Source organism: Uloborus diversus, chromosome 2 (genome assembly GCF_026930045.1).
Source record: "Uloborus diversus isolate 005 chromosome 2, Udiv.v.3.1, whole genome shotgun sequence".
Taxonomy (NCBI): domain Eukaryota; kingdom Metazoa; phylum Arthropoda; class Arachnida; order Araneae; family Uloboridae; genus Uloborus; species Uloborus diversus.
The window spans coordinates 127,846,759-127,874,740 of record NC_072732.1 but is presented as its reverse complement, the minus strand read 5'-3'; the positions used below and the strand labels follow the sequence as shown (position 1 = coordinate 127,874,740).

The window sequence follows — 27,982 nt, the reverse complement described above, 5'->3', positions numbered from 1 at the left end:
CATGAATTTTATCCCCCCCCCCCCAAAAAAAAGAACATTTTAAGAGCTTCTACTTGATTTTCCTCAGAAATTTTAAGTACAGGATTTTAGGCACAATGCACTGAAATTTTAAAACCAAGAAATTATAAAACTACGTACCTTTAAATACTGATATCTCAGAACTGGATTATCACGAATATTTCTCCAGTGCATCGCAAATTGATAGTACGATGGTGGAACAGGAGGCAAAGTTTGTTGAATCAAAGTAGGAATGTTAAGAACACTTTTTTCATCTTCAGCTTTGAGAACATTAACTTTTTTGATGAAAGCTTTTTCATTCATACTAGCTACACAAACTTTTTCAAAGGTATCCTAAAATAAAACTGAATCTGTATTCAAGCTATAAAAAAAAGTAAATTATTTAATTTATAACTCTGCAACACCATTCATAGCGCCAACATTGAAATATTCAAATATGATCAAACATATAGAATTTTTATTCTCATGTATGATATGGCTTCATTTTTGTGATCTCAATCATTGAATTGGAATTTTACCTGAAATTTAATCATTGAAAAAAAAATTTATGTGAAATTTTGGGAGTTATTTATCTCACTAGGGAGTTCTGGAGAAGGCATCAAAATTTGGGAGTCTCCCGAACATATCAGAAGAGTTGGCAGCTATGCAATATTAACACTGAATAATTTAGATAATTGAGAAGATAAAAAAAAAAAAAAAAAGACAAAATGTAAAGGCAAAAGAAAATGTAAAGAAGCATTTGTTTGTTTCAAAGTTTCAGGAAAAAATGCCAAGCCAAAAAAAAAAACTTTTGAAGGAACATACAATAGACTCTTGATTAAAAAGAAAGAGATTTTATCTGGGAGATTTATAGTGCACTCATGGAGAAGTGATAGCAAAAGTAAACAAAGAGGGTTGTTGTTCAAGTGCCAACATCTATCACTTTTATGAATTGTTTTTCTACTCTTCTTCAATTTTATCAGCATTTTGGTTCATTCTCGATACCAGAGTTTGGGAAATCCCAAATTCTTACCCAATATCCGTCTGATGTTCTCATTTTTAATTTTTGCTTTCATTTTACCACACAATCAGTCCAAAGGAGAAGAAAAAGTCATCAACCAAGTTAGGAAAAAGCATTACCATATTCTCCAGCTGCAGAAACTCGTGAAATGTCAAACCAAGTCATTGGCAAATGTCTTTTGAACAACAATAATTTAAATAGCTCTGGGAATCACTTTTCTATACAGAAAGCAGTCAAGTTTCTTGCTGCATGAGACGAGACAAGACTGGATAGGGTCAGAGCCAATCAAAGAAACAACTTTAATCCCCGCTCACTGCATGAGGTCCAATTTTTCCTACTCTTCAAACACCCAACCCCTGATGCATTTTACTTTTACAGCCTCATTAGATAAGATTACAGCTAAAAGTCAACTAAGATTACAGTTAACCGCTAATTTGTGATTTGTTATTAGTGACCTTTTAATTTCTAGGAGTGAACTGAAATTTCTTTGCAAGAAAGAGGAAAAATTTGACTGGAAGTAAAGAGTTTCGTTCAAAGAACTTCGAGTGTATGAGATTAAGCAGAATACTGATAAAAATTTTTTTTTTCTTAAAGTGGGGAAATTTAACAATATTGAGTGGGGACGACTGTACCAATTTCTCACTGACCTGCCAAAACTCGCTAAATTTAACGACTTTTCTTGAAATTTCGGCAGACTTGAAGACCTCATCTTTCGATAACGCGGACACAAGGGCAAATAATTTATGCCTCCAGGAACATGTTTTAGTGTGCCCATTTGATTGCTACTTAGTTAGGTTTTAACATAATGACACTATCGTGTGGTTCCTAGCTAGAATTCTTTTCTAAAGGCAGGGATCAGGACAGCTATTCAACAGAATATCAGATGGTTTAAAACTATCGTGCACCCTTTCACTTATTTTCCATCCCCTCAAAATAAAAATTTACTAATACTACAGAACTAGGCAAACTTTGGGGGAGGAAATACATAGCTGCCAACCTCAAGATAAAAAAAAATAGGAGCACTTAAGGGAAAAAATAGGAGCAATGAGGGTTAAAATAGGAGCACCAAATCGTGGCCTGTGCTAAACCTTCCTTCTGTACCATAAGCTTCTATAAGTTCTAAGCACCCTTACAATGCGTTTCTGAATTTTCCTGTTAGATTTTCAACAAAACTACAACCAAGTATAAGATAAAAATATTTTACATTAAAAAAGCATCATTATGTAGGTACATATTGAAAATTTAAAAAAAAAAAAAAAAACATGATTACTGTTTGATTTAATAAAACTGCAACCCTTTTTAAAAATATTCCTTTATACATATCCTACATGTATTGAAAATGCATTGCATAAGAACATATTGAAGATTTAAAAAAAAAAAAAAAAAAAAAAAAAAAAAAAAAAAAAAAAAAAAAAAAAAAAAAACACGATTACTTCTTATACTTGGAAGTAAAGCAACTTCATAGTAAAGGTCAAGACTTGGAAATCTTCTAAGTGGCCAGTGGCCACTAGACTCCAAAAACTTAGTGGCCACAACTGTCACCAAGTTTTGAAACACAAACTGGAGGGGAGATGGGGCAGTTTTTACAACTTTCATGAAAAAAATAGATGAATAGGACTTCACACATTTTAAAATAGAGTCATTCAATACTTTTTTTGTACGTGGAAAATTCAAGTTAAAATAGATTTCTGATTTATTTAAAAAAATAAATAAATAAATGAGAAGTCAGCAGGAACCTTCATTTTAGATGAAATGGTTTCAGCTTATAACAAAGCCTCCGAGGTAATAAGGATCAAATACAGATAAAATTTCTCTTTCAAAAAAATAATTAAAAAAAAACCCATAACTTTTTGCCATTTGTTATTTTTAATAGTTTGCATTGAGACAAACAACCAATTCTGTTTTCGGAAACTTAGGCTATTAATAGTCTTGTCTACTTCCATGTTGCAAATGACCAAACATGGCAACAATGCAAAAAATTTAAGATGATAGATTTTTGAATTTGTTGCATTAAAAGTAATTATAAATAATTAATAATCCTTAAAAAAACTAAAATTTAGATGAAATAGACAGTTTTTAGCACATTAGCATCCAAACCAATCAGGATAACATAATATTCTGAAGAAATTTTTTTTTTATTTTTCAATAAAAAAATTAATTTTCCGAAAAAAAAAAAGCCCATTTCGCATTTTTTTCAATAGTTTGCATTGCAATAAACATCTAATTCCGATTTTGAAAACTTCGCCACTTTAAGAGTTTTGTGTACTTAAATCTCGCAAATGACCAAATATGGCGACTAAGTCAAAAATTCAGATATAAAATTTTGAATTTGTTGCATGAAAATAATTTGAAAATAAAAAATCCCCATGAAACTACAATTTAATTGAGAATCTTTAGCACATTCGTGTCCAAAGCAATAGGGATAAGATGAAATTTTAAATAGTATACTTGTTTTCATTTTTCAATAAAATTACTTAAAATAACCAAAAAAAACATTTTGCAGCACATTTTGCTGATTTTTATTAGTTTGCAGTTAAAAGAAACCCCCAATTCTGCTTTGTCTTTGAAAACGAAAGCACTTAAGCATCGTCAACTTCCATCTTCTGAATGACCAAACATGGCGGCTACGTTTTGCACGTAGCTGAAATGCTCAATGAAAAAACGATGTTCTCCGATCGATTAGCGCTCCCACTCAGTGTTTATCTTGACACTAATGCTTCCAGGGCATTAAATTGCCTCCTCTTTTGTTGAGTTTGTGCACAATTCCTAACTTCCAGGATAGGGAAATTTCTTCTTTTTCCTCAGAAATCGAAAAGTGTACAAGCAAAGTCAAAAAACGGAGTTTTTTGGAATAAATCGGATTTTCGGAGTACGCAATAAAAATCGGAGAAACTCCGGGAAAAACGGAGCACTTGGCAGCTATGGAAATAAAACATTCCTAAAAAATGACAAATGACGAAAATTTCTCACCTTCCAGAAATGTTTTTTTTTTTTTAAGACTTTTTCATGAGGTGAACCAGGGAGCTAAAATTGAATAACATACTACAAACAAAGACCATGCAAAGAGAAAATGGCCGTAAAAACAACTATGTTTCTAAGATTCATAATAATATTTTTAAAAAACCACTTACCTTATCAATATTAGATGATGATTTTTTAATTGGTAATACTTTCGAGTCAGGTAAAATACACTGGATTTCACTGTCAGTAGGTAAGACAACTTTTTCTGCATCCATTTTCTCATCTGGAGGTTCAACTGCTTTATTACCTAAAAATGTTGGCCAAAATTCTTGAGACTTCACAACTTCATTTTCTTGATGTAAACTAACTTCAGATAAATCACAATTCTATGATAAAATGAGAAAACGTCAATTTTTAATTTCAGAAATACAGTGAAGCATCGTTTATACATTTATCCTTTATTCGTTTTTATCATTTATACAATTTTTAAAAATGGTCACCTCAGAATCCAATACACATTAACCTAAAGCTATTATACGTTTTTTCATTTGTACGCTTTTTAATGCAGTCCCTTCAAAAATGTATAAACAGTGTTTCACTGTATGTTTAAAAATATATTTTTTACTAGGAATCATTTAAACACACTATTTTCTTTCACTCATTTTTCTTAACTATTAAACCAGGTAATTTCATAGATAAAAGCATTCAATCAAACTGAGTACAGTAGAACCTCTATTATCCGAACCTCGATCACCGAAATTCTCCGTTAACCGAAGTCGGTTTCGTCTTCACTTTGTTTTTCACTTTCTATCATCCAAAATTTTCTCTTAACAAACACGCATTTCTAAAGTTTTTTTTTATATTTCACATTTGTTTTGTATGCAAGCCGTCCTTTCCAAACTAAGAGGGCAGATAATACTAAGACGAAGTTGGCGAAAACTTTTGCCGAATTTTTCAACTAGCTCAGGTAAAAATGCTACAGACGTTGTGAAAGATAGTGCTGCTGAATTATCAAGCCTTTTTAGCACAATGAAAGATTTTGAAAATTGTGAGGATAGAAAACTCACAGATTGGTTGAATTGTCTTCCTTCTAGTTGCTCAATATTGAGGAATTAATAGCAGCAGTCCGAAATTTTTCAAATGAAAATGATGAAGAGGATGAAGATGACAGTGATTCTGGAGTAAATAAGATCATTAACAGTGATGCTTTTGAGTGTTTCTTAAACTGCCTTGTTTGGTTGGAACAACAGGAACAGTGATTCCTCTGAACTCGTGCTTTTAAGTAAACTTCGGGACAGAGTTGCACGGCAAAAGGATGGCCAATTTATACCAGGTGAAGCTTCCATTGAAATGTTTGTAAGTTTTTGTTTCAGAGATAAATTTATTATAAATTATTTAACAAATAAAATAATCATAATAACAGTTCAAGGACTATACTACATAGTAAACTAGATTATTATAAATGAATTCTCGATTATCCGAAGTAGGTTCGGTCCCAATTACTTCGGATAATCGAGGTTCTACTGTAGTTAGCATGACTCAGTAATAGGTGGCACTATGATCCACGTGTAACTCTCAGAGGATTGTAAAAAGTTCTAGATGTTTCCACATGTTTACTGCTCATGCCTACTAAAATTAACATTGCAGTGCATATGTTAAGTACAGTCAACTCTCGATAACTTGAAGATGGAAGGTACCGGCTAAAACCTTCAAGTAATCCGAAGTTCCCACCCCCTCCCAGCCTTTTCAAGGATAATGTCTTTTTTTTTCGGAAAATGTGTATCTATGTACATAAATGGCTATTTCTGTGAGTATGTATGTCCGGGGTAATCTTCAAAACTACTGGACCGATTTTAATCATTGCCATAGATAGCTATGTTATCAGGGAGAAACATAGGCTATAATTTATTTCTAAAAAACTTAGTTCAAAAATGTGATTATGAAAAGCAGTAAATTTCATGCAATTTCCCAATTAAATGATTAAAAATAAAACCCATTGTTACAAAAATTCATTGCCTTACGACAAGAATATTACAAATACAAATACAAATACAAAAGTGACGACCAGCAACAGGCTCTGGGCCCAGCTAGACTGGTCCTAGTCAATTTACAATCCCCAGTGAAGATCAATGGCCCTCTTAAAACTGTCTACTCCTTTGCTCATTACCACCTCTTCCGGTAAGCTGTTCCAAGGTTCCACTACCCTGCTAAAATAATAATTTATCCTAATATCCATGTTAGCCTGAGATTTAAATAGCTTAAAACAATGACCCCTTGTCCTGTTTTCAGTGCTAAACTTTAGCCCCGTAACATCTTTCGTTTTAATAAATTTAAACAGCTGAATCATGTCCCCTCGGTCTCTTCTTTACTCAAGACTGTACATTTTTAGCCTTCTAAGCCTGGAATCATAATCTAAGTGGGAAAGTCCACTTATTAGCCTTGTAGCCCGCCTTTGAACCCTTTCCAATACATTAATATCTTTCTTAAGATAAGGAGACCAAAACTGAACAGCATACTCCAAATGGGGTCTTACCAAACTTCTATATAAGGGCAGAAGAACTTCTTTAGATTTATTTGAAATAGATCTATTGATAAACCCAAGCATCTTATTGACTTTGTTGCTAGCAATGCTGCACTGTTGGCTAAACTTTAAATCCTGACTTATTAGGACCCCCAGATCAGTAACTTTGTCTGCCTGACTAATGACTGAACCTTGCAAGTAATAACTTGTACACTTATTTCCATGCCCTAAATGTAGCACTTGACATTTCCCAACATTAACAGCCATACCCCATTTATCAGCCCACTCCGTAATATGATCTAGATCCTCTTGCAGCTGATTTGCTTGTTCTTCATTTTCTACAGTCCCCAATAACTTTGACATCATCAGCAAAACAATTCATGTTCCCAGAAATATTTTTGTGAATATCGTTCATAAAGACAATGAACAAAACAGGCCCTAACACTGATCCTTGAGGAACCCCGCTTAAGACCTCACTCCAATTAGAATAATTTCCCCTTACAACTACTCTTTGTTTCCTTCCGGTCAGCCAATTTTTTACCCAAATGAAAGTTTTCCCTCCTATTCCTATATCAGCTAATTTGCTAAGTAGAGCAACATGCGGTGCCTTATCGAAAGCTTTTTGAAAATCAATGTAAACAACATCTACAGGCTTCTTATTGTCCAAAGCCATGGTAACTTTGTCATAGAAATGTAATAAATTAGTTGCACAAGATTTACCTTTCCTAAAACCGTACTGAAAACTAGTCAATAGATTATTAGTCTCTAGAAAATTTACTATCTTAATTTTCATCAATGTTTCAAAAATTTTGCAAACCACCGAAGTTAGACTCACAGGTCTATAATTTCCCGCACTCCCTTTAGATCCTTTCTTGAAGAGTGGTGTAATGTTAGCCAGCTTCCAGTCCTCTGGCACTGTCCCCGAATTATAAGAAGCATTGAAAATGTTTGCGATTACATCTGCTAATTCCTCTGCACATTCAACTAAAATTTTCGGATAAATATTATCTGGCCCCGGAGCCTTAGTCTCTTTAATTTTTTTCAAATGAAATAAAACGTCATCCCTGGAAAATTCCAAGTCCTCAAGCTGTACTATAGCTTGTGTCTTGTTGGTGTCAACTGTTGAGATACAATTATCGTTAAAAACACTCAAAAAAAAGTTATTAAGAACATTAGCAATATCACTATCGTCCTGAATTATAATTCCGTGCTCATTAACCAGTGGCCCAATATGACTATTTCGAACTTTCCCCGAATTAGCGTATGCAAAAAACCTCTTGGGATTCCTGTTTATGTTATGTGCCAGTCTTTGCTCCAACTCTCTTTTCTGAATCCGTACCAAATACTTAAATTTACGCCTTGCCTTACAATATTGGAGCCTATCTGCATTGTGACCTGTTTCTCTAAACCTATGAAAAGCAGCTTGCTTGTAATTTAGAGCGTCTTTAGTTTCCCTGGAGAACCACATTGGCCAAATTTTAGTGTTGACACCCTTTCTCCTAAAAGGAACATGATCCCTAACCGTATTCGCTAGATTTTCCTTAAACTCTGCCCACTGAAGATTCACATCGCTATTGTCCAATCCAGAAGAAAAAACTGCTTTCAAACTCTGCCGAAGTGCCACAAAGTCAGTATTTCTGAAATTGGGCACAAACCTAAAATTCTCTACTTTGTGCATATCAAATTTAATCCCAAACCTAATACTGTTGTGGTCACTATCTCCAATGTGTTCCCCTACACATAACCCCTGAACAGAGCCTTCCATGTCGCAGAAAACTAGATCTAAAATCGCGTCCTGTCAAAAACCCTGAGTTATAATTTGATCTAAGAAACAGTCACCAATTACTTTCAAAAAATCCTCTTCTCTGCTATTACTATGGTAAAAATTATTCCAATCAATTCCTGGAAAATTAAAATCTCCCATTATGATGACTGACCCCTTGCTAGAAATGTCACTAATAATACTAAACATCTGTTCGTCTTGATCCTGGCTTAAGTTGGGTGACCTATAAATATTTCCCAAACGTAGTTTTTTGCCCTTATTACTAATCAACTCCAGCCAAATCATATCAATCTCATTAGGTTTATCATTAATTACCAATTCATTGCAAATTAAAGTGTCTCTGACATAAAATAAAACCCCACCACCTCTTTTACCTACTCTATCTTGTCTAAACAAATTATACCCAGCAATAGTTAATAAATCATCATCACTTTCGGTAGCCCATGTCTCGGTAACTCCAATAATATCCAACCTCTCGTCTATAATTATGCTTTTCAATTCTTCCATCTTGTTCCTAATACTACGAGCATTTGTATAAAAAACCTTAAGTAAGCCCATCTTACTTTTATTTAATGCTGCACGATTGTTTGAATCCCAAGTGTTAAAATCTTTTCTCTTATTAGCCACCCTATTTCCGTTTCTACTAAAATCCCGATAGTTAGTACCCTTTCGAATTCTGCTCCTTAAACCATGCCCCCCATTCCAACTTAGTTTTTTGATTCTAAAGCCTCTAAAACCAAACCACTAACCATTTTGACCCCTGTAGAGCTCAGATGTAGGCCATCCCTAGCAATCCAATCTCGTTTACATCTACTCCACACATCAATAAACCTGATACTAAGCTTAACGCAAATTTCCTTGAGTACCAGGTTCATACACATAGCCCGTTGGTTTAACCAACTCCTATGCACTCCATACCTGGGAAGCAAACCAACCACTTGGACATTTGCCGAACAGTTGGTTGCTTTGTCCAACAGGGAATACCATTCCTTTGTAAACTCATCATTGTTACTATGGCCTACATCGTTAGTTCCCACCCACAAAGTAACTACATCCTCTTTATTAAATACCCCCTTCTTTTCAGCAACCCTATTTACATCTCTTACTCGAGCCCCTGGCAAACAACATCTAGCCACCTTACGTCTAACTCTGCCTATTGAGTTTCCCACCTCACGCACCATTGAATCTTTCAAAATTATACCCTTTGTTTCCCAGTCAGTCGCCTCAGCAATAACTTTCCCCTTTACCTCTGGAATTTTCCCACTATCTAGTATATTAATAGTAATCATAGTGAAAATTTTGAATCAAGGTTTCTCTGGAGCAGGTATGAAATTTAATGCCAATAATAGATAACGGTGCTAAGTAAAAAGACAATTGATTTTGGCAACACTTAGGAAAAAAAGTGTTTATAGTCTAAAATTACACAGACCTGAAAAATTCGGGTCATGAAAATGACTGTACGGTAAAGAGTGATTTTTATTCCATTAGGTGAGCTGATTTCAGATATGATATCCATTTTTCTCAATCGCATAAGAGATTTTTACCAATTGGGCTTGAACATATAGGCTGAAAAGCCAATGTTTTTCCTTTTCTGGGAGAAAGAAAGTATTTTCAAAATATCTGTAAGTTTATCACTTACAAACGAGTTTATGCATCAAACAAATTCGGGTTATGAAAAAGTAATTGTACAGTAATGAGTGACTTTTATTCTATATGGCTCGCTGATTTGAAATATGACATCCATTTTTCTCAATCACATAAGAGATTTTCACCAATTGGGCTTTAACATATATTATCAGAAATGCCTATTTTTTCCTATTCTGGAAGAAAGTCTTTTCAAAACATCTTTAACTTACAAATGAGTTTATGCATCAAACATACAATTGGAAATCAGTTACTAAATACATATATTAATTGCATAGTAATTAGAACAGTTACCAATAATTAATTTTAAGATTCAATTATAATGTAAGGCAATTTATTCAACTGTCGTTGTCCAAGAAGCTAAAAACTACGTAATATTGCTCCTCGGCTTTCACCATGTAACCAAAATATTGCCATTAAAAGAATCTTTAAAACTTTTGTTAAAATGTGAAATAATCCGCTAAAGGTAAATCCATAAACAGCCAAAAAAATCTATTGATTTATCTTTGTGCACAATTTCCAACACTCGCCATGTTTTACTACTTATTTCGGAGACATTGCGGATAAAAATGCTTAGCATCAGTCCATGGTCGCCAAAAATATCTCGGTAATTGGTGCCAATATCTCTTTGACAAAAATTAATAACAGAGAGTTTTACAAAGTAGGGAAGGGGAGCATTATCCAAGGTATCCCAAAATCAATACCCCAAATTTAGTAACATTTTAAATCAAACCAAGAACCCACAATAATTGAAATTTCCCAGAATAACTGAAGCAAGTATATAGTGGGATCATGAACGGGCGGGTACATTTTTTAAAACCGTTTGTATTTCAATACCATATGGAGAAAGTTTTAGACTATGTTCAAAAAAAAGGGAAGGAAGAAAGAAAAAAATATATTAACTGATAAATGTTAATTTCATATTTTATAAATTCTTCAAATTTTTATATGCTTAAACGTTGTTTTTTTTGTTTCTAACTAAATACTATTTTGTTCTTTATACTTATTGCTATTTAACTTTATGGGTAAAGAGGAAGCTCGATTTTTAATCACATCAAAGCAGTGTGTTTTGAGTTCTTTTAGTTAAAACAGAAAATGAATGAAAGTAGCGATTGTTTCTCACAATTATTATTGGCACAGGCAATGCTGGGTATTTTTGCTAGTGTTAAATAAACTATAACAATCATAGTTTAGAGTAAAAAGAGTTATTAGTCGCTAGTTATTAGTAGTTTTAGATCGCTAGGTATAGCCAAATGTAGCCCAATTGGCTACTTTACACTTAATCTGGCAATACTGTATCGATTCCTTATCAATGTCTGGAAGAAAAGGATAGGATGCCGACCGTTGTCTCACAAAATCTGAGAAAGAGTGGAAAATAAAGTATTTTGTGATTGAATTCCTCTCTCATGCAAACTGATAAAGCAAAGTACTGTGTAAAAGGAAAAAAAAAATTTTTTCGTTTTGTTTCTGATGGGTTTTTTTTGGAATGAAATGAAAACAAACTGTCACAAGAGCTTCACCTTAAGGGTATTAACCTTCGAGATGTAGAGACAGCTTAGCATTGGAAAACACTGATGATTTTACGACCCAAGGAAAACTTTGAGATAAAGGAAGATTCGAGTTATCAAAAGTTGATTGTATTAAGGAGAATTCAAATAGTTTGCTCATGAAAGCTCACTATTTGCATCTGAGTTATCTGGTCCTAAAATTGTTGTTATACACATTCTGTTTACATTTGAGAGTTTATAACATTTAAGTTATTGCAAGTTTCAATAATTTCTACAATAAATATTAATGAAACATTTTAATCACTATTTTTAGTTTAAGATTTTAATTTAAAAAACCAACATTCACAAACCTGCTTTAACTTCTCCAACTCTGCTTGTGCTTGTTTGTTCTCAGGTTCTAGTTCTAAAACCTTAGCAAAATCTACTTTTGCTAATGAGTGTTTCCCTAATTTGCTTCTTGCTGTCCCACGCCTCAAATATGCTTTGACATACGTTGGATCAATGGAAAGGCAGAGTGTACAATCATTCTCAGCAGCTTGGAATCTGCAAAAATATTTTATGGTAGGCATCTGGCATTAAAAAAAAAAAAAAAAAACACTTTCAGTAGCAATAATGCAATAAAATAAATAAATAAATAAATGAATAAAGAAAGAACCAAGTTGTACCAGGAACTATACATCATACTATAAGCACAATATTGCCATGTGAAAATAAAGCGCAATATCTGCAGAAATGAAGTTTTGAGATAGTTTTGGATTCTATACTAACTAACAAGTAAAAGGGAATTGATGATGTGATGAGGGAATTACATTTTATATTTTTGTTCAAACCAAATAAGTAAGTTTGCACAATAAAGCTGAAGTACAATGACAACAATGCAAAAAAAAAACTTAATTTGAATTCTGAACTTTTGAATTCATATTATGTGTTTAGCTATCACGAGTTGGGACAGGAACCTGCCCAATAGAGTTATTGTTTTTAGAAACCTCTCCTGTCCCCCCAAACCTGCCCTTCCTCCTGGGCGGTCACATGTGTATAGTTGTGTGTGTGCGTAGGCCTGTGTAGATGCTCGTAGGTGTGTGTGTATGTGTGAGTGTGCGTGTGTGTAGGACAAGGACGCCACCGACCAGGAGAAGCGGGACCTGGGGAGCAGTGCTCAGGACCAGAACAGCCGCGCCTGCAGAGGACGACGCCGGCGGGCGTTGTTGCTGCAGAGGCTTCTGGTCCAAGTTGAAAAAGGAACGGAACATCAAAGACGGCCAAGTGAGAACAATAAGCAATCATGATTGCTCAAAAAAAAGAAGAAGAAAAGTTATGGCAGAATAATTATGAGTTATTTGGCAGTACATTTACAAAAACTATGTTTATGAATCAGATTAAAAAATGCATTCATACTGTTTGACTATGTTTTCCATGGAATTGCAAGAGACCAGTTATAGGCTTGGGACGAAGGCATAAAAGATGCTTAAAAACATGGTTTCATTTGCCAACTTCGGGGACTACAAAAAGTGATATTTTTCTGAATCCTTAGTGTTTACAGATGATAAAAACCCAATGTTCACAAAAAAATAGTGTCTCATAATTTTTTTAGACTGTTAGAAATACATGAAAAGGAGTGAAACTGACAAGCAAGGGGAAGACAAATTTTAAATACATAAAAAATATTATACATGTACATTTAAAATATTATACATGTACGTTAAAAACAGTATGCATGTACATCAAAAAATAGTTTTTTTTCAAGAAGCAAACTCTTCATTCTGAAGTATCATCGTTAGAATCACTGAATTCACCTAGCCTGTTTTTGCGTACAGAGTTATTTTCCTTCTGAGAGTTTATACAGCTACAGTCAATAGAGGAAAATTATTTGCATGAACAATTTTACGTCTTGCATATACTACATCTCTTTGAAGAACACCAAGTTTTCGGGCATGCACAAGAGACTAGTTTTTGAATATTATCTAATGCAATGTGAATAGTGCTCCATTGTATTTCCATACTGTTTGCATTTATAGCCTACCCAATGTTCTGATGAACTGGGAGCATTGATTAATTCAGTGGTGCTCAACTTACAGCCCGCGGATCAAATCTGGTCCTTGAAGCTAACCCATGTGCTCCGTCGTTGTATTCAGTGTTAAAAAACAAAAAATATGTTCCAAAACCTTCCAGAACTGCTAATCATCTTCTATCGGTGTTATGAATTTTGAAGTCAAGTAGTCTTAAATTGATTTCTGAAATACAGATACAATAAAATAAGCATGTAGTAATAATGACAGCAATTTTGGTTTGTAATTGTCTTTCGTTTCCCTTGTTTCCCATGCTATCTAGAAAAACTTAAATCATATTAATAAATTTGATATTTGTTCTGGTCAAGGGATTCCTATTAATGTGAGTTGTGGCCCGCAGGTAAAAAAAGGTTATTCACCACTGGATTAAATTATTCAAGTATCAGCAATGAATATTTGCTTGATAGTTAGTGCACAAACGAGGGGATATGGTAGGAGTCAGAGTCAGGAATTGGTTCTTTTTCCCTCCAGCTTCGCAGTCCTGGTGAAACATTTATGATTTAAATTCATTTCAATTCAGTCATATTTATCTCTGACTTTCGTCAATGTTAAGTCTACAAGATATGGTATTTCTATATTTATTAATAACATTTCTCTCTATTTCTTGTCACCAAAAACTGAGAATGTATTCAGAATCTACTCCATTTTTTCAAGTTTTGGTGACGTAAAATAATTTTTCGCGTTGTCATTGATGTTTAAAAAAATTAACTGTCGAAAAAAAGCCCTTCTTTTGTAAAAATGCTCTCCATCAAGAGCTTTTTCCAACAAAGCTTTTCTTAAACAAATCCGCCTTTGAATTCGCATCTTATATTTGCCTTAAATTTTTCCCGCAGGCGCTAATATAAAGTGTTTTGAACTGTTCAAAGTTGAACGAAAAATTATTCAAAACAAAAAATGAAATACCGGAATGAGGCGTCATCAAGGAGATCTTAAAAAAAAAAAGTTTGTTTAAATCAAACGATTGGTTAAAAAAATTTTTTTTTTGGGGGGGGGGGGGGGGGAGCACATAGGTCGACCGACGGACACATATTTTCCCCATCTCAAACCCCTACTTTCTAATTTGATATTTAATTAATTATTTTATCTATTTTTTTACTTTTTTTGAGCAATCACGATTGCTTATTGTTCTCATTTGACTGTTTTGATGTCCTATGATTTTATTTCTCCCCCCCCCCCCCCGCCTCCCTCTGTAGCACCACCGTCGGCCGGCCTCACGATGCTGCTCCTCTAGCAAAAACCCTCTTTAGGTTGCGTCCATATCCTACACACACGTGCATATGCACAAACACCTACACACACAAACATACAGCTACACATACAAACACTACATACACACACACCTGACACCTACACATATACACAATTACCCAAACACTCATGCCTGCACACAGACACACATGCCTACAGACACACATGCCTACATACACATTCCCACCCCCACACACAGACACACATACACACAACTACCCACACACACACAACTACCCCCATACATACACAAACACACATGCCTACACACACATACACATACCCCCCATACAAACAAACATATTCCCCCCCCCTCACACACACACACGCCTACATACACACACACACACACACACACACACTCGGGATTGCGAAAAACATAATTTGAATTCAAGATGTCTAAATTCAAATTAATTATTTTTTATACTAAGCAATATTTTTACGATGCATTAACCTTAGCCCATTAATCCATCTTTCATGTCCTTACTTATTTTATTTTACTTTGACGAGAAAGTAGGCCAAAAATGAACTCAAAATATCGTCTGTAATCAAAAAGCAATATTATTAAAAAAGGAAAAGATAAAACATCGTGATATGAAAGTGAAATATACTTTTTAATTTTTAATTTATCGTCTGCTAATGCTTAATTTTATAATATTTTTTAAACATGTATTGGCATCTGTTAGAGTTGTTTATGTTCTAAAGATTTTGTAGGTCAATTATTGCTATTCGGTGGTTCATTAATATCTTTTTTGTGAAGTAAAATGCCTTCTAATTTTTTGTACATAACAATGTCTATGTGTGCTGGCTCTAATGTAATAAACGTAATCTTGAGATTAAGATCATTCAGAGCTGCGGATTGATACAATTTTTGATTTCCTTTCAGTTACAAAATTACTAAACAAAAGTAAGTAATTTAAAACGTATTAATATATTTTGCAACGAAAAATTGAGTAAAACAGCAAAATTTCGGTTGAAAAACTGTTTATTAAATTTTTAGATTATAAATATTGTGTTTAATAGCGCCATCTAGAGACAAATTTTTTGTGTAAGTGCTAACAGTCCATGGAACAGAGTTCCTATTTCAATTACTAATTAAAACTTAATGAGACAGTTCCAGCGTGTGAACATTGTATTTTTCTATTAAGTTCATCATTTATAATAGATTTCAAGCAAGTTCACGTAGTCCGCAAGATTGGTAAACGAACTTGAACGATATTTGCGCTTGGCCCATAGACTATTAATTACCTATTTGAATAAGAAGGAGAAGTAAAAATTTGATTTGCATGTTTCATTCATTTTTATGTTAGTCTGCATAAAGTGACTACTTTACATCTGATGGATTAAGTTAAGTTATTTTTTTTATATTTTGACATGTATAGAAAATGTACAATGATGACAAATAGCAGGATTTTATTCATCCAAATAATTTCCACCATTAAAACATTTTTGGGCCAATGTGCTTTTTTAACCAACTTTCAGTTTTTAATTATTTGAGCTTTCCCTTGATTAATCAAGCTGTGCTGAAATGACATCATGCCGTGGGAGTAGTGGCGCTGCAAAGAGGGGGTTTTGGGAGTAAACCCCCCAGAGCCATTGGTTTTAACATAAATGCAAATCCTAGTACAGTAGTTTATGCTTATGAAGGGCTGTTTTGATCAAAAAAACCCTCCAGAAGGTATTTTTGATCCAAAAAAAAAAAAAAACTCCCCCAGAAGGTATTTCTGACTGGGCTAGTGTGTGGGAGTGCATGGTTTTGATAACAAGTACTGGATATGAAACATGGTGTGTACAAAAAAACTGGAATTCAGTTTCAAGGAGCATTCAAGGACTTTTCCAAGGAAAAAAGAAGCTTTTTCAAGGACTAATAACAATTTTTGAAAGCATACATTTTTTAAAATTAACAAAATAATAAATGTCAATTTGGTTCCAATTCAGATAAAAGTTTCAGCAGTAGATGAAACCCTTTTATACCACACTATAAAAGCTTCAAAATCAATTTTTAGCAGCGGACAGCGAGGATCAGATTGACTATTACTGATATTTAAAAATAAAAGACTAATGTTAGCCATGTTAAAAATTAAAAACTAATATTAAAGGCAATTAGTAATTCAAAAAGCTTTAGAAATAGTTTCAAAATTCATTTCATACCTTTTCAGCGACTGCACAATCAGGAAACATATGATGAAATATTTTCTAATGCTTGTTTGCTTTATACCTCTGATTTTTAAATTTTTAATGTGCAATGCACAAAATTTTAGAATCTAATACAATGATTTTAGTCACATGCAATTCAAGAGTGCTAATATTTGAAGTTGTAGATTCAGCAAATAAATTGTTAAAATAAAATAATCAGATTTAAAGTAGCATATGTTATAATAGCAATCAAATTTAAAAATAACCAAAAATTTTACAAGATTCAAAAGGTTTGAAGTCTTAAGCAGTTAATGCAATTTTCGGCAAAGCAAGACCTTGATGTTAGCAAGTTTCTAAAAAGAAGATGATTAATAAATGAATTTTGTTAAGTGGAAATTCGTGAATTTCTTCAATGCACTAACCTTAATACTGGTTTGTCAAAAAAAAAAAAAAAAAAAAAAAAAAAAAAGATAAAATTTTAAAGGTACCTTTTTAAAAAAATCCCAAAAATTCAAGTCCTTGCATTCAAGGTCTGTTTCTCTGTATGCCGCAGGTTATTCATAAAATCAAAGGGTTTTTATCTTAGGCTTTACCACTTTATTTTAGTTTTCTGTACATACATGTTAAGAGTCAATAGAATATTTTTAAGTATGTGCTTAATGTTTATTGTCTACAAAAATTCCATCTTTACATCAAACAATAATTGACAAAAAAAAAACATTATTTTTAGAAGAATAAATAAATTCATTTATAATTGATAAAATATATGTAAATTAAAATTACAATTTTTACAATCTATTTTAATTACCACATCATGCATAAAGTTTAATTTCTTACTGCTCTTTCTTTATGAATGCCATAGCACGATTAGCAGAAAGCAAAGGATTTTCTGGATCTAACTGCATACCAGTAGTGTAGCAATTAATAGCTGAGTCATAGTTTCCTTTTTTGAAAAAATCATTGCCCTAAAAAAAGGAATGTGAGGAAAATTTCATTATCTGTTAAATTTAAGAATAGCCTTTGCATTTTTGAACATTAATTGAAAATATTTATTTTCAAAACTTAAATTTTTAAGAATACAGTAGAGTCTCGAAAATCCAAGGTAATTGGGGTTCGCCCCAGCTCGGATTATTGAAAACTCGGATTATCTGAAAAATTATTTTGACTACCTAAGGATATGCGCTCTTTACTTCTTCCTTACACTAAGAAAAGGAAATATTGTTGTCTCCTTTGAAAATTTATCACTCAAATATCAATATAAATATATGTTTTAATTAACCTTAAACAAGTTTTGATGTCTGTACGTTCTTGTGTGTAAACTTGCTGGCAACCTAAAACTGCTCTTTGATCGTCTTCGAATATGTTTTGATCAGTTTTGTCGTGACATTTGTTTCTATGCGTGAGCGTTCATATGTACCTCACACAATACAAAAAAGTTAGTTATAGAAGGATAAAATTTTGTACATACGCTTCACACAGCGTCAAGTTTTGCACTTCCCTTCTAAATCACAATCCGATATTCCACAAAAACTGTTTGTTCGTCCTTTGAGGCAAAACAATGTTTTCATTTCAAGTTATTTTTTGTATCAACCAATTTCTTACTTTCTCCAAGGCTCTTACTTAATCCATCTCTAACAGTTAAAGAATATTTCATGTCACTTGGCAAATGTTATTGACATAAACCTTTCAATTTATTTTTATTATCTTATTATATATTGCTAGAAAAGTTCTACATCGCAAAATATTTCAATTTTCAGATAAAAACATATTTGTCTATAAAAAGTATACCCTAATAAGTATGGGATTTTTAAATAATCTCACTTTAGAAATCGCAACTATTGGAAAATTTGATTTTCAAATTGAATTTCTAACGTTGTCTTAGGTTTACAATAAAATACAATATGAAAATTTCACTAAAAGGAATTAACATATCAATCTCTGTTTAGGGTTTTTCCCCTCTTCCCACGAGGAAGTAAGATTTGGAAGAAATAAAAAAACAGGAGTCGGATAATTCAAAATCCAGGAGTCAGAGTTGGAGTCTACTGTTTTCCTTCCGACTCCGCAGCCCTGCAATCAACATTCATAGATACACGAATTTCCACATTTTGCGTCTTTTTCTGCCATACATCAGTGGACATTTGCATATTTTTAGGAGCCATGTAGCAAGTGCTTTGAAAATGCGATTTTTTTTTTTTTTTCAAATCGTACAAGCTTTTGTAGAGTGTTTTTATGTATCATTGTACAACACAACAAAAAAGATACAGTTGAACATTGTTATCGCAACACCCGGATTTCACTACACTCAGGATGTCAAGTCACTTTTTCACAGTCCCGAACTTATGCTATGCTATCTAAATGTTAAGTGGCTCCTGATTTTACCAGTGTTTAATTGTGAAACCCTGGTTATGATGACACTTTGAGCTGGTCACACTGGATTAAATTTTTCTTGGCAATTAAAATATTTTTGGTAAAATAATGAAACCATCTGGGAAAGTTCATGATAGGGTTTCAGGCATGCCATCTTGAGAATGGAGGGAGGGTGGAGTAAGATAAGTTCTGAAAGCTACATATTTCAGACTTTGACAAAAAGGACAATTGAAAGGAATGCAACGTAGGTGGATTTCAATAATAGACTAGGGAAGCAGCAGGAGAAGAGAAAAACCATAACTGTAGGTGGTCACTACAAGCTTCTCCCATGGGAGGAAAAGAGATAAGAGCTGCTCAATAGATTGAAAAGGAACAAACATCTTCAAAATGAAGAAAAGAATTAGAAAGCATTTTTCTACTTTTGAAAGGGGTTTAGCCGTCAAACTCTAACCAAATTGTGACCAAAAGTGAAGGTTCCTTCTTGGTTTCTTTCTTGCTGATAATTACAGGAAGCTCTTTTTTTATTAGCTTAACAACTTCGGAAAGTAGAAGTGTTAAAAATGCTATTCAAAAATGAAGTAAACCCTTATTGAAAAGTATTTTAGAATTAAAAAAAAAAACTTTCCTTTCTTATAATTTTGGTGCTACCCACTAATAATTCAAAACTAAATTACTTAAATCAAATTAAAAACATGAACATATTAATTTCTTTGCTAAATTTGTAATTTTATTGTAAACTAATGTTTAATTATGAATTTTTAAACTATTTCGCTTATGACGTCGCTCTGGCTATGACGACCAGGGTTGGCCGGATTGGACCCAACTGGGTTGGACCCAATGGGTTTTTTTGAAAAAACCCATTTAAAAAAACCCATTATTTAGCCCACTTTTGGGTTTTTTAAAATTTTCTGAGAAGTTTTTAAAAAATTAATTAATTTAAATACTTTCACAATTTAAGCTTCTTTTTTATTTGTTCTTCACCACAGAGAATGGACATAAAAAATGAATTTTTAACTTGAATAGTATTTCTTAACTGTTAACAGCATTAAAAAAATACTGCAAAGAATTTAAATAAATATATTTTACTTTTTTCTTTAACGTCAATAAATAACTCAAATTATCTTGACTAAGTCCTGTCACGTCTGATTTTCTCATATTTGTATATTGTACAGAGGAAACTACTCTAGCTAAAATGCTTTCATTTGAATTATTTTCTGCAAACCAACACGTCACAAATCTTGAATAAACACAAGGTATATTTTTTAGAAATTAGCAGGTTTTACAAATGGTCGGACAGAAAACAGAATAGGAGTTACATTATTTTCATTATCTTACAAAAAAGTTTAATATTTCTTACTCTGTACACAGAAATAGAAAAACAAGCAACATAAAATTCAAAGAAATGTCTTGATTGAGCTGGAATTCAGTAAAAAGGGATTTAAACTACTTGAGGTTAGTAGTTTTGCATAACAAAATGAAATACAATAAAGTAAAATGAAAAAAAAAATGTAAATTAAAAACGAACAATAGATTTTATCACTCATGGAAACTAAAAAATCTTAAACTTCACCATTCTTAGGTTTCGTTGTCTTTCATACTTTTCTTCAGAAAACGCTGAATTTTCCAGCTTTTTTTTTTATCCCAAGACAATTTTTGTGCTTTGTCCATATACTTACGCTACAATATGCTACAAGTACCCGCATTTTACCTAAAAAAAGACAAAAAACCCACATTTCTTTAAAAAAACCCAGCTTTAGTTGGTTTTTTTTTGGGTTTTATTTAAAAAACCCCGGGTTTTTGCCAACCCTGATGACGACACTTTGTTGACAGCCCCAAAGGTGATGTGATAACGAGGTTCGACTGTATACAGTTTTTTTCCTTCCTCAATTGCTTATACTGTTGCTCTTCAGATAGAGCGATATGTTCCAATCTCATTTTTAGTTGAGCCAGGGGCATGCACTGAAATTTTGGCGCCAGTCACAAATGACTTTTCCGCCCTCCCCCCTCCATTTTGTTTACCCCTACATTTCACGTCTAGTTTTTAAAAGATTGGGCCCCCTTTCAGACTCAGACCCGGTCCAGCAGGTGTCCCTTTTCCCCCTGTGTTGAGCCCAATAGAGTTTTGAACTTTAACTCCTTCTTGAATTTTGGTTGTAATGTTTCAAATTTTTAGTGTTACTTTGGATGCCGGTTAATTGAATCAGTGGTTAATTGAATCAACCTCTTTAGTGAATCAAATCGTTAAAAACAGAACAGAATCCAGCTTTATCGAATTACCCTCTTTATGGAATTAAAGCCGTTTAGCACAACCGTGATTCATATGAGAGTGGCTCATTCAAACTTTAAGAAAAAAAATTCAATGTTTTCCTTGACATTTGAAATCTGAAATTGCAACTAAATGGAGTGTGTAAAAAGAGCAAAATAAAGTATCGAGAAAAAGTGGTTTAGAGCATTTAGAAAAACACTAAATATGTACAATCCCGGAATTTATTTCTAATAATGTTTTGATTCATGTTCATACAATTTTTTCCTGCAGAACCTATACGTATATAATATTAGAATAACATTTAAAGCTTCATAAAAATACCTTATCTTTGTTAAGAATGGCCAATTGTTTCTTTTTGTTAACTTCTTCTTCATTTTCGCTGTTATCAGAAGGACTCAATTGATCGTTTTCTTCATTAACATCTCCTTCAATTTTCTTAACTTCTTTGTCCTATTTAAAGATTTTTAACATTTCAGGGTCTAAACATTAAAGAGACTGAATTCAAAATTAAAAAAAAACTTATAAATATAGTACAGTACTTCTTTGTATGCCTATTAAATTCTTGATGTTTCTTAAGAACTCAAAAAAAATGGTTGCATTTTCTCATGTACTGGCGGTACAAGAAATATTTCCCAAATTCAATACTTTAGACATGCTCTTATGCTCAGAACAGTACGGCAAATATAGAGATCAGAATTTTAAATGAAAAAAAAAATGCTTCCCCTCTGGGGAGAAAATTTTATTTCAATGGAAAGAATAAGTCTTGAATATAGCAGATAAAAAATGACATTGTTATAGAATGAGATAAAGTTTGTGCAGAATCAATCACAGATCCAGAAAGTATTCAAGGAGGGGGCGATTCACTTCCGAAATTTACCCTTTTATAAATTTCCAAAAACCTCCCAACATCATAAAAAATCCTCTCAATAAAAAGTTTTTTTTTGGAATTTTCCATTTCTAAAAAATTCTGGAGGAGTGTATACTGAACCCCATCCTTTACATTCATGTCATCAAAGGAGTCCTATAATTACTGTTATTGGGCTTCAATTAAAGAAAAAAAAAACTTTTCAAATGAAAGCTTCTGAAACCCATCTAAGATCAAACCCATCTAAAATTCAGCTTTGGAAACTTCGAAAAACTTCCTGTACAAAGTTCCAATCTTTGAGTGTTAAGAGATGCTAAACAATTATGTTTTTAAGACTAGAATTCTGAAAAAATTCCTAGGAAGAGCACTATTTTTTGTAACATTATTGAAGATCGCCTAAAATTACATTTTTGGAACTTCAGTTATCGAAAATAAGCCGAAGGAGAGTTCCTACATCTCGGCTCAAGCAGGGGGCAATCGCCTCCATCGCCCCTCCCTTGTATTCCTACTTGTGTAGAATGTTTCTTGAGGTTGGTGAAAAAAAAGCAAGGAAAAACATACAGCCAGCAGTAAAATCATTCTGCAGAACAGAACCATAAGATTACTGTTTTGTGGAATAAATCCCCCCCCCCCTTCCCTCGTCTGCGATGGGGCTATAAGGACATAAAGTCGGGTGGACAATTAAAGGCACTAGATTTTCTGTGGAAATTGCACAAAAGGTCTGCAGAATTCCTACAGATATGTTCTTTCAAACCAATAATTTTAGAGAGGTTCCGCACAGTTTTTCCAGATATCTTCAGATAAGAAGCAAAGCTTAACTTCTCCTAAATGAGGCTGATTCAACTTAAAACTTGATATTTTCACTAAAATATGTGTGTGATGCTTATACTCCAAGTTTACTAATGCTTTAAGTTTTTGCAACGTCATATCTTTGATTTATAAGCGACTTTGTATGTAAGCGACCCATGCAAAATTATCAAGTTTTGAGCTGAATAAGTGTCACTTTCGAGAACTCAAGACCGTGAATTTTTTTTTTCCCAAAACATCTGCAAAATTACTTTAAGTTCATAACTGATTAGTTGAAGCCCATAAATTCTGGAGTTAATTTATGAAAATTAAAACATGAATACTCAGATACACCAATAATTTCCAATACAAGTCAAAATTTTAAAGAAATGTTTTTGAAAAATGAAAAATTGGTTCAAAATGCAGCAATTTTTCATGAGAGCTGGAAAATTGTGGAAAACTTTAATGTCTGACGTTTATCAAACATAATATAAAGAACAAAATGAATGATTTTTAAAAACATCAAAGCTATTAGAGATTACAACCAAAAGCACTTTACCACATCAAATTTATCCCAAGCTTGATAATCATCACTTCGTATGCGTTGTGCACTAGAAGGGTCCTTTTTGTCTCTTTGCTTTTTATGTCTGTTTTTCTTTTTAGACCTCGATAATGAATTTCTTATAGGTGGAAAATCCTGGAATAAAGATCAAAAACTTGAATCTTATGTCTTATAGTTAATGTTTTGAAATTATTGCATATGCATGCACACAAGTTTTTAAATTTAATCACAAAGGTGTTTACTCTCAAATTCAATTTTTTCAAATTCAAATTTCTTCTCAAATTTCTCTTATCTCCTCAAGCAAAGGAAATGTGTACAAAGAGCCACAAAAATAATTAAAATAGTATACCATTTTTCGGGTATTACTTGAGTAAAAAGTAGACCTTTTGGAAATAAGTTATTTACACACAAAAAATATAATATTTCATTGGATTTATGGATGAAATCAGCATAAAAATTAAAAAACAGGGGTAACTATGGGATATGGTTTTGCTAAATGCTTCTGTTTCTTCTTATTTATTTTAGAGGTTAAAAAACATTTGCACATACCTGTGAAAAGTCACTGGACCTCCTGAAGTGGCTTTTCTCTGCAATTCATATAACAAGAGTTTACCATATAACTAAAAATATAAATTTTCCCTCAATAGTTAACTACAAAACAACGTTCAACACTTCAGCTAATGAAGAACTTGATTAGCGATTACGGTCAACCAAAATTGCTGCCCGAGTCACCTGGTATTGTTACTGCTTCAGGATAATAGGGTAACATTCCCTCCATATCTATTTCTTTTTAATGGTATTATTAAGACTCAGAAAAATACAGCAGTTGCGGAATATAACCGAAACACAATTACCCTTGCTAGCATCTGAAATTCAAAAACTATATTCAGTCAATTTGCGATAACTCGAATCTAAAGGGACCGACGAAAAACTTCGACTTATCGAAAGTTTGACTTCTGACTTACCGCTAGTTTCGGTTTTCGATATTTTAATATTAAAAACCATCGTATATTTTAATTAATATGTAATAACAGACAAATTAACAGAACTAAAAAAAATTTTTAGTACAATATGTGCAGTTTAATCAAAAATATTGAGAGAAAAAAAATCAAAAGCATGGTTTTGATTTCGATACTGCTGGAACCAATTGAATAGAGCTGATTCTACTTCAGGAAAGGTGCACATCTTCATTCATTTCAAATTCGGAATAATGGATTCTACCACTTTAGAAGTTTCTCTTTTTCTCTTTTAACATCATTGACAGAGTACTTGTTTAGACATCTTTAATAGTAAAGAACACTTATGCTGTCTCTCAGGAACTTATTAGCAAATGATCAAACTAACGAACGAAAGAGAACACTTCTTAATATAGGTCAGCCTTTAAAGGTGCAATCAGTACCAGGCTTGACAACTTGATAGCTTAAAAGCAAAGTCGCAGTCCAGCAACATGTCAAAGTGTAAACAGTACAGTACAACAAAAGAAAACAAGCTAACTCATTTCAGTACCTGTAACTCCTTCATCGCACAATGACTCAACAAGTGCCCCTCCTGCTTTAGAGGTCTATTGTGCAGGAATTGAAAGTGAAGGTGAAATAATTTTTCTCATAGTCACTTGTTTCTTTCTTTTTTTTCATTCTTTTAAAATAAATTTTGAGCCATCTTGGAAAAAAAATTTTGAGTTAAAGGAAGTTAACTTTGAGATATTGAGAATAAGTAGCATGGACTTAAAGACAAAGGGGTCAGGACTTGATAAAAACTTCGAGTTATAGTAATATTCGAGTTATCGGACTTCGAGTTATCACAAATTGACTCTAATTTTCTCCCAAAATAATGGTAAAATATGTTGTTAAAAAGTTTAAAGCCAGACCCTAAGCAGCAATAAGTTTAAAACTGTTAACCTTATCTGAAGCAATCGCATTTTCTTCCCACCCCTAAATATGTGTTAACAGTTCTAGGTTGGATTCCTTGATATGCTATTATTTCTACTGTTTGTTTAAATCACGAGCAAAGGAGAAGCCAATTTTGTAGCCGAAGGAGATTGCAGTTTCAGAGAAATCTATCAGAATGACATTGTTAGTATCCATTTTGATTCAGCTACAAACAAGGAAAATTGTATAAACAAAACAACTGACTCAAGTCATTAATTTCTTATAAGCCACTGTTGGTCCTGGGTCATGAGTAGGATGTGTCAAATTCTTCCAGATGAAATCCTTTTTTTTTTGGAGCAACTTGCCATGTAAATCAAGTGCCCTATCTTCTATCAATGCCTAGCTACCGCCTGCGGCTCTGACCGTTTGACAATGAACATTTGAGGAAGTGCAAAGGGATGTAAGTGGCAAAATTAAACTTTTCGAGATAACCAGTACACATGGTAGCAGAGCCGTGTCCAAGGGGAGGGTTTTAGGGTTTAAACCCCTCCCATTAGGAAAAACAAAACAATGAAACAAATGATTTTTTAAAATGTCTTTTAAGTTTTAATTAATTTTAGAGTTAATACTCTAATACAGTGTTCAACCTCGTTAATATTTACCCATCTTTAACAATAAACATTTTCCTGAATTGTAGGATTCTCAAGCACCTTCATTACTAAATACACTACACTGGTGTGCAAGAATTAAAGACGAGACGGTTTTTTCAATATAACTTTGTACAAAAGCTTTCCAAATCAACACATTTAATACTGTAAGAACCCCAATACGTAAGGACATGTGTAATGTAAGCAACACTTACTAAAAGAGAAATCAGAGGGATAAAAAGAAGCTTTATTGAAAAAGTAGCATGGAGCGCAATGCGACTGAAGGCTGAAACATCCCTGTGATGGGTGTCCAGCAAGAAACATCCGGTCTTTAGTACTGGGTATGATCTCCCCCGACTGCTAGGCAGGTTTCACAGCGTCTGCCCATGCTGAGAATGAGGGTGTCAATGAGTTGTTGAGGCATTGCTGCCCATTCGTCTTGCAGCGCCAATCGAAGCTCCCGAATCGTTATTGGTTGTAAGGTACGAGCTGCCAAGCGTCTGCCTAGAAAATCATATACATGCTCAATGAGATTGAGATACGGAGATCGTGCCGGCCAATCCATATGTTCAATATCCTCACTCTCTAAGAGCAGTTCGGCAGATATTATGCGATGACATGGTGCATTGTTGTCCATAAAAAGGAACTGCGACCCATAGCGCCTCTAAAAAGATGCACATATGGAAGAAGAATTTCGTTACAATAACGGGTCCCGTTGACTGAACCTGCGTCGAAGATGTGAAGGTCTGTACGACTACCAAGCATGATGCCTCCCCAAACGAGAACACCGCGACCTCCATACCTGTCCCTTTCAATGATGTTCGAGGGATGATTGGGGCTTCCTCGCTCTCTCCAGATGAGTATGCGATGAGAATCGCTACTCAGACTGAATCTGCTCTCATCTGTAAAGAGTACTCGTCCCCATTCATTGTCTCTTCAATTCCGGTGTTCCCGGCACCACAGAGAACGCCTTCTCCGATGGGCAGACGTTAGAGGTACACACCGTATAGGGCGTCGTGCAAACAGACCACCACCATGCAGTCTTCTGGCCACGGTAAAACGCGATATCGATCGTCCAGTCGCCTGTGTCGTGTGTCTAGCGATTTCTCCCGCCTGTTTCTTCTGGCCTGTAAGACAATATACCGGTCATCTGCGGGTGTGGTTCCTTGTGGGCGACCACTACTGAACCCCTGGATAGCTGTTCCTGTAGTTTGAAATTGTCTCCAAAGTCGTGAAACGATGCTGTGAGCAATTCCGAAAACTGCAGCAACACTTGTCACACTGCGGCCCTCCTCCAACTTCCCAATTATTCGACCTCGGGTAAAAGCATCCAGATGTCGTCTAACAGATTGATTATTCGCCATTTCTCGCTGAGGCAGCAACTCGGTGTGAATTTAACTTCTATACCACGTGCAATTTCTTTGCCAGAAATACTGATCTTACACCGACAATATGCTTTATACTACTCAGACACTCCTCCATTACGTCTTCCTGCATATCTGCGCATGAGCTATCGTACATCACCTTACTTAATCTCCTGATTGGTCTTTCTGTCCGCTCTGCCTCTTTGTTCAGCTGATATGCTAATTTTTCGACTTTGTCCTTAATTTTTGCACACCAGTGTATGTCGCAAAAAAATATATGCACCTAGAGGAATTAGAGCCACACTCATGAAACTTGGCATAAATGAAGTTTGGTAGCCGATATGCAAATGATTAAAATTTCAGTGCCAATGA

The 27,982-nt window shown here is 33.8% G+C and overlaps 1 protein-coding gene across 1 annotated transcript in view; it reads right to left on the bottom strand.

The window, feature by feature from the left end:
* Positions 1-138: 138 nt before the first annotated feature.
* LOC129217330 (RNA polymerase II-associated protein 3-like) overlaps positions 139-27,982 on the bottom strand; it is a gene marked incomplete at its 3' end in the record, with an annotated part of 42,740 nt that continues 14,896 nt past the window's right edge. The window contains 6 exon segments of the mRNA XM_054851613.1: positions 139-351; positions 4,150-4,365; positions 11,786-11,978; positions 17,723-17,850; positions 21,840-21,968; positions 23,729-23,866. Of these exon segments, the coding sequence (XP_054707588.1) occupies positions 139-351; positions 4,150-4,365; positions 11,786-11,978; positions 17,723-17,850; positions 21,840-21,968; positions 23,729-23,866 (1,017 nt within the window).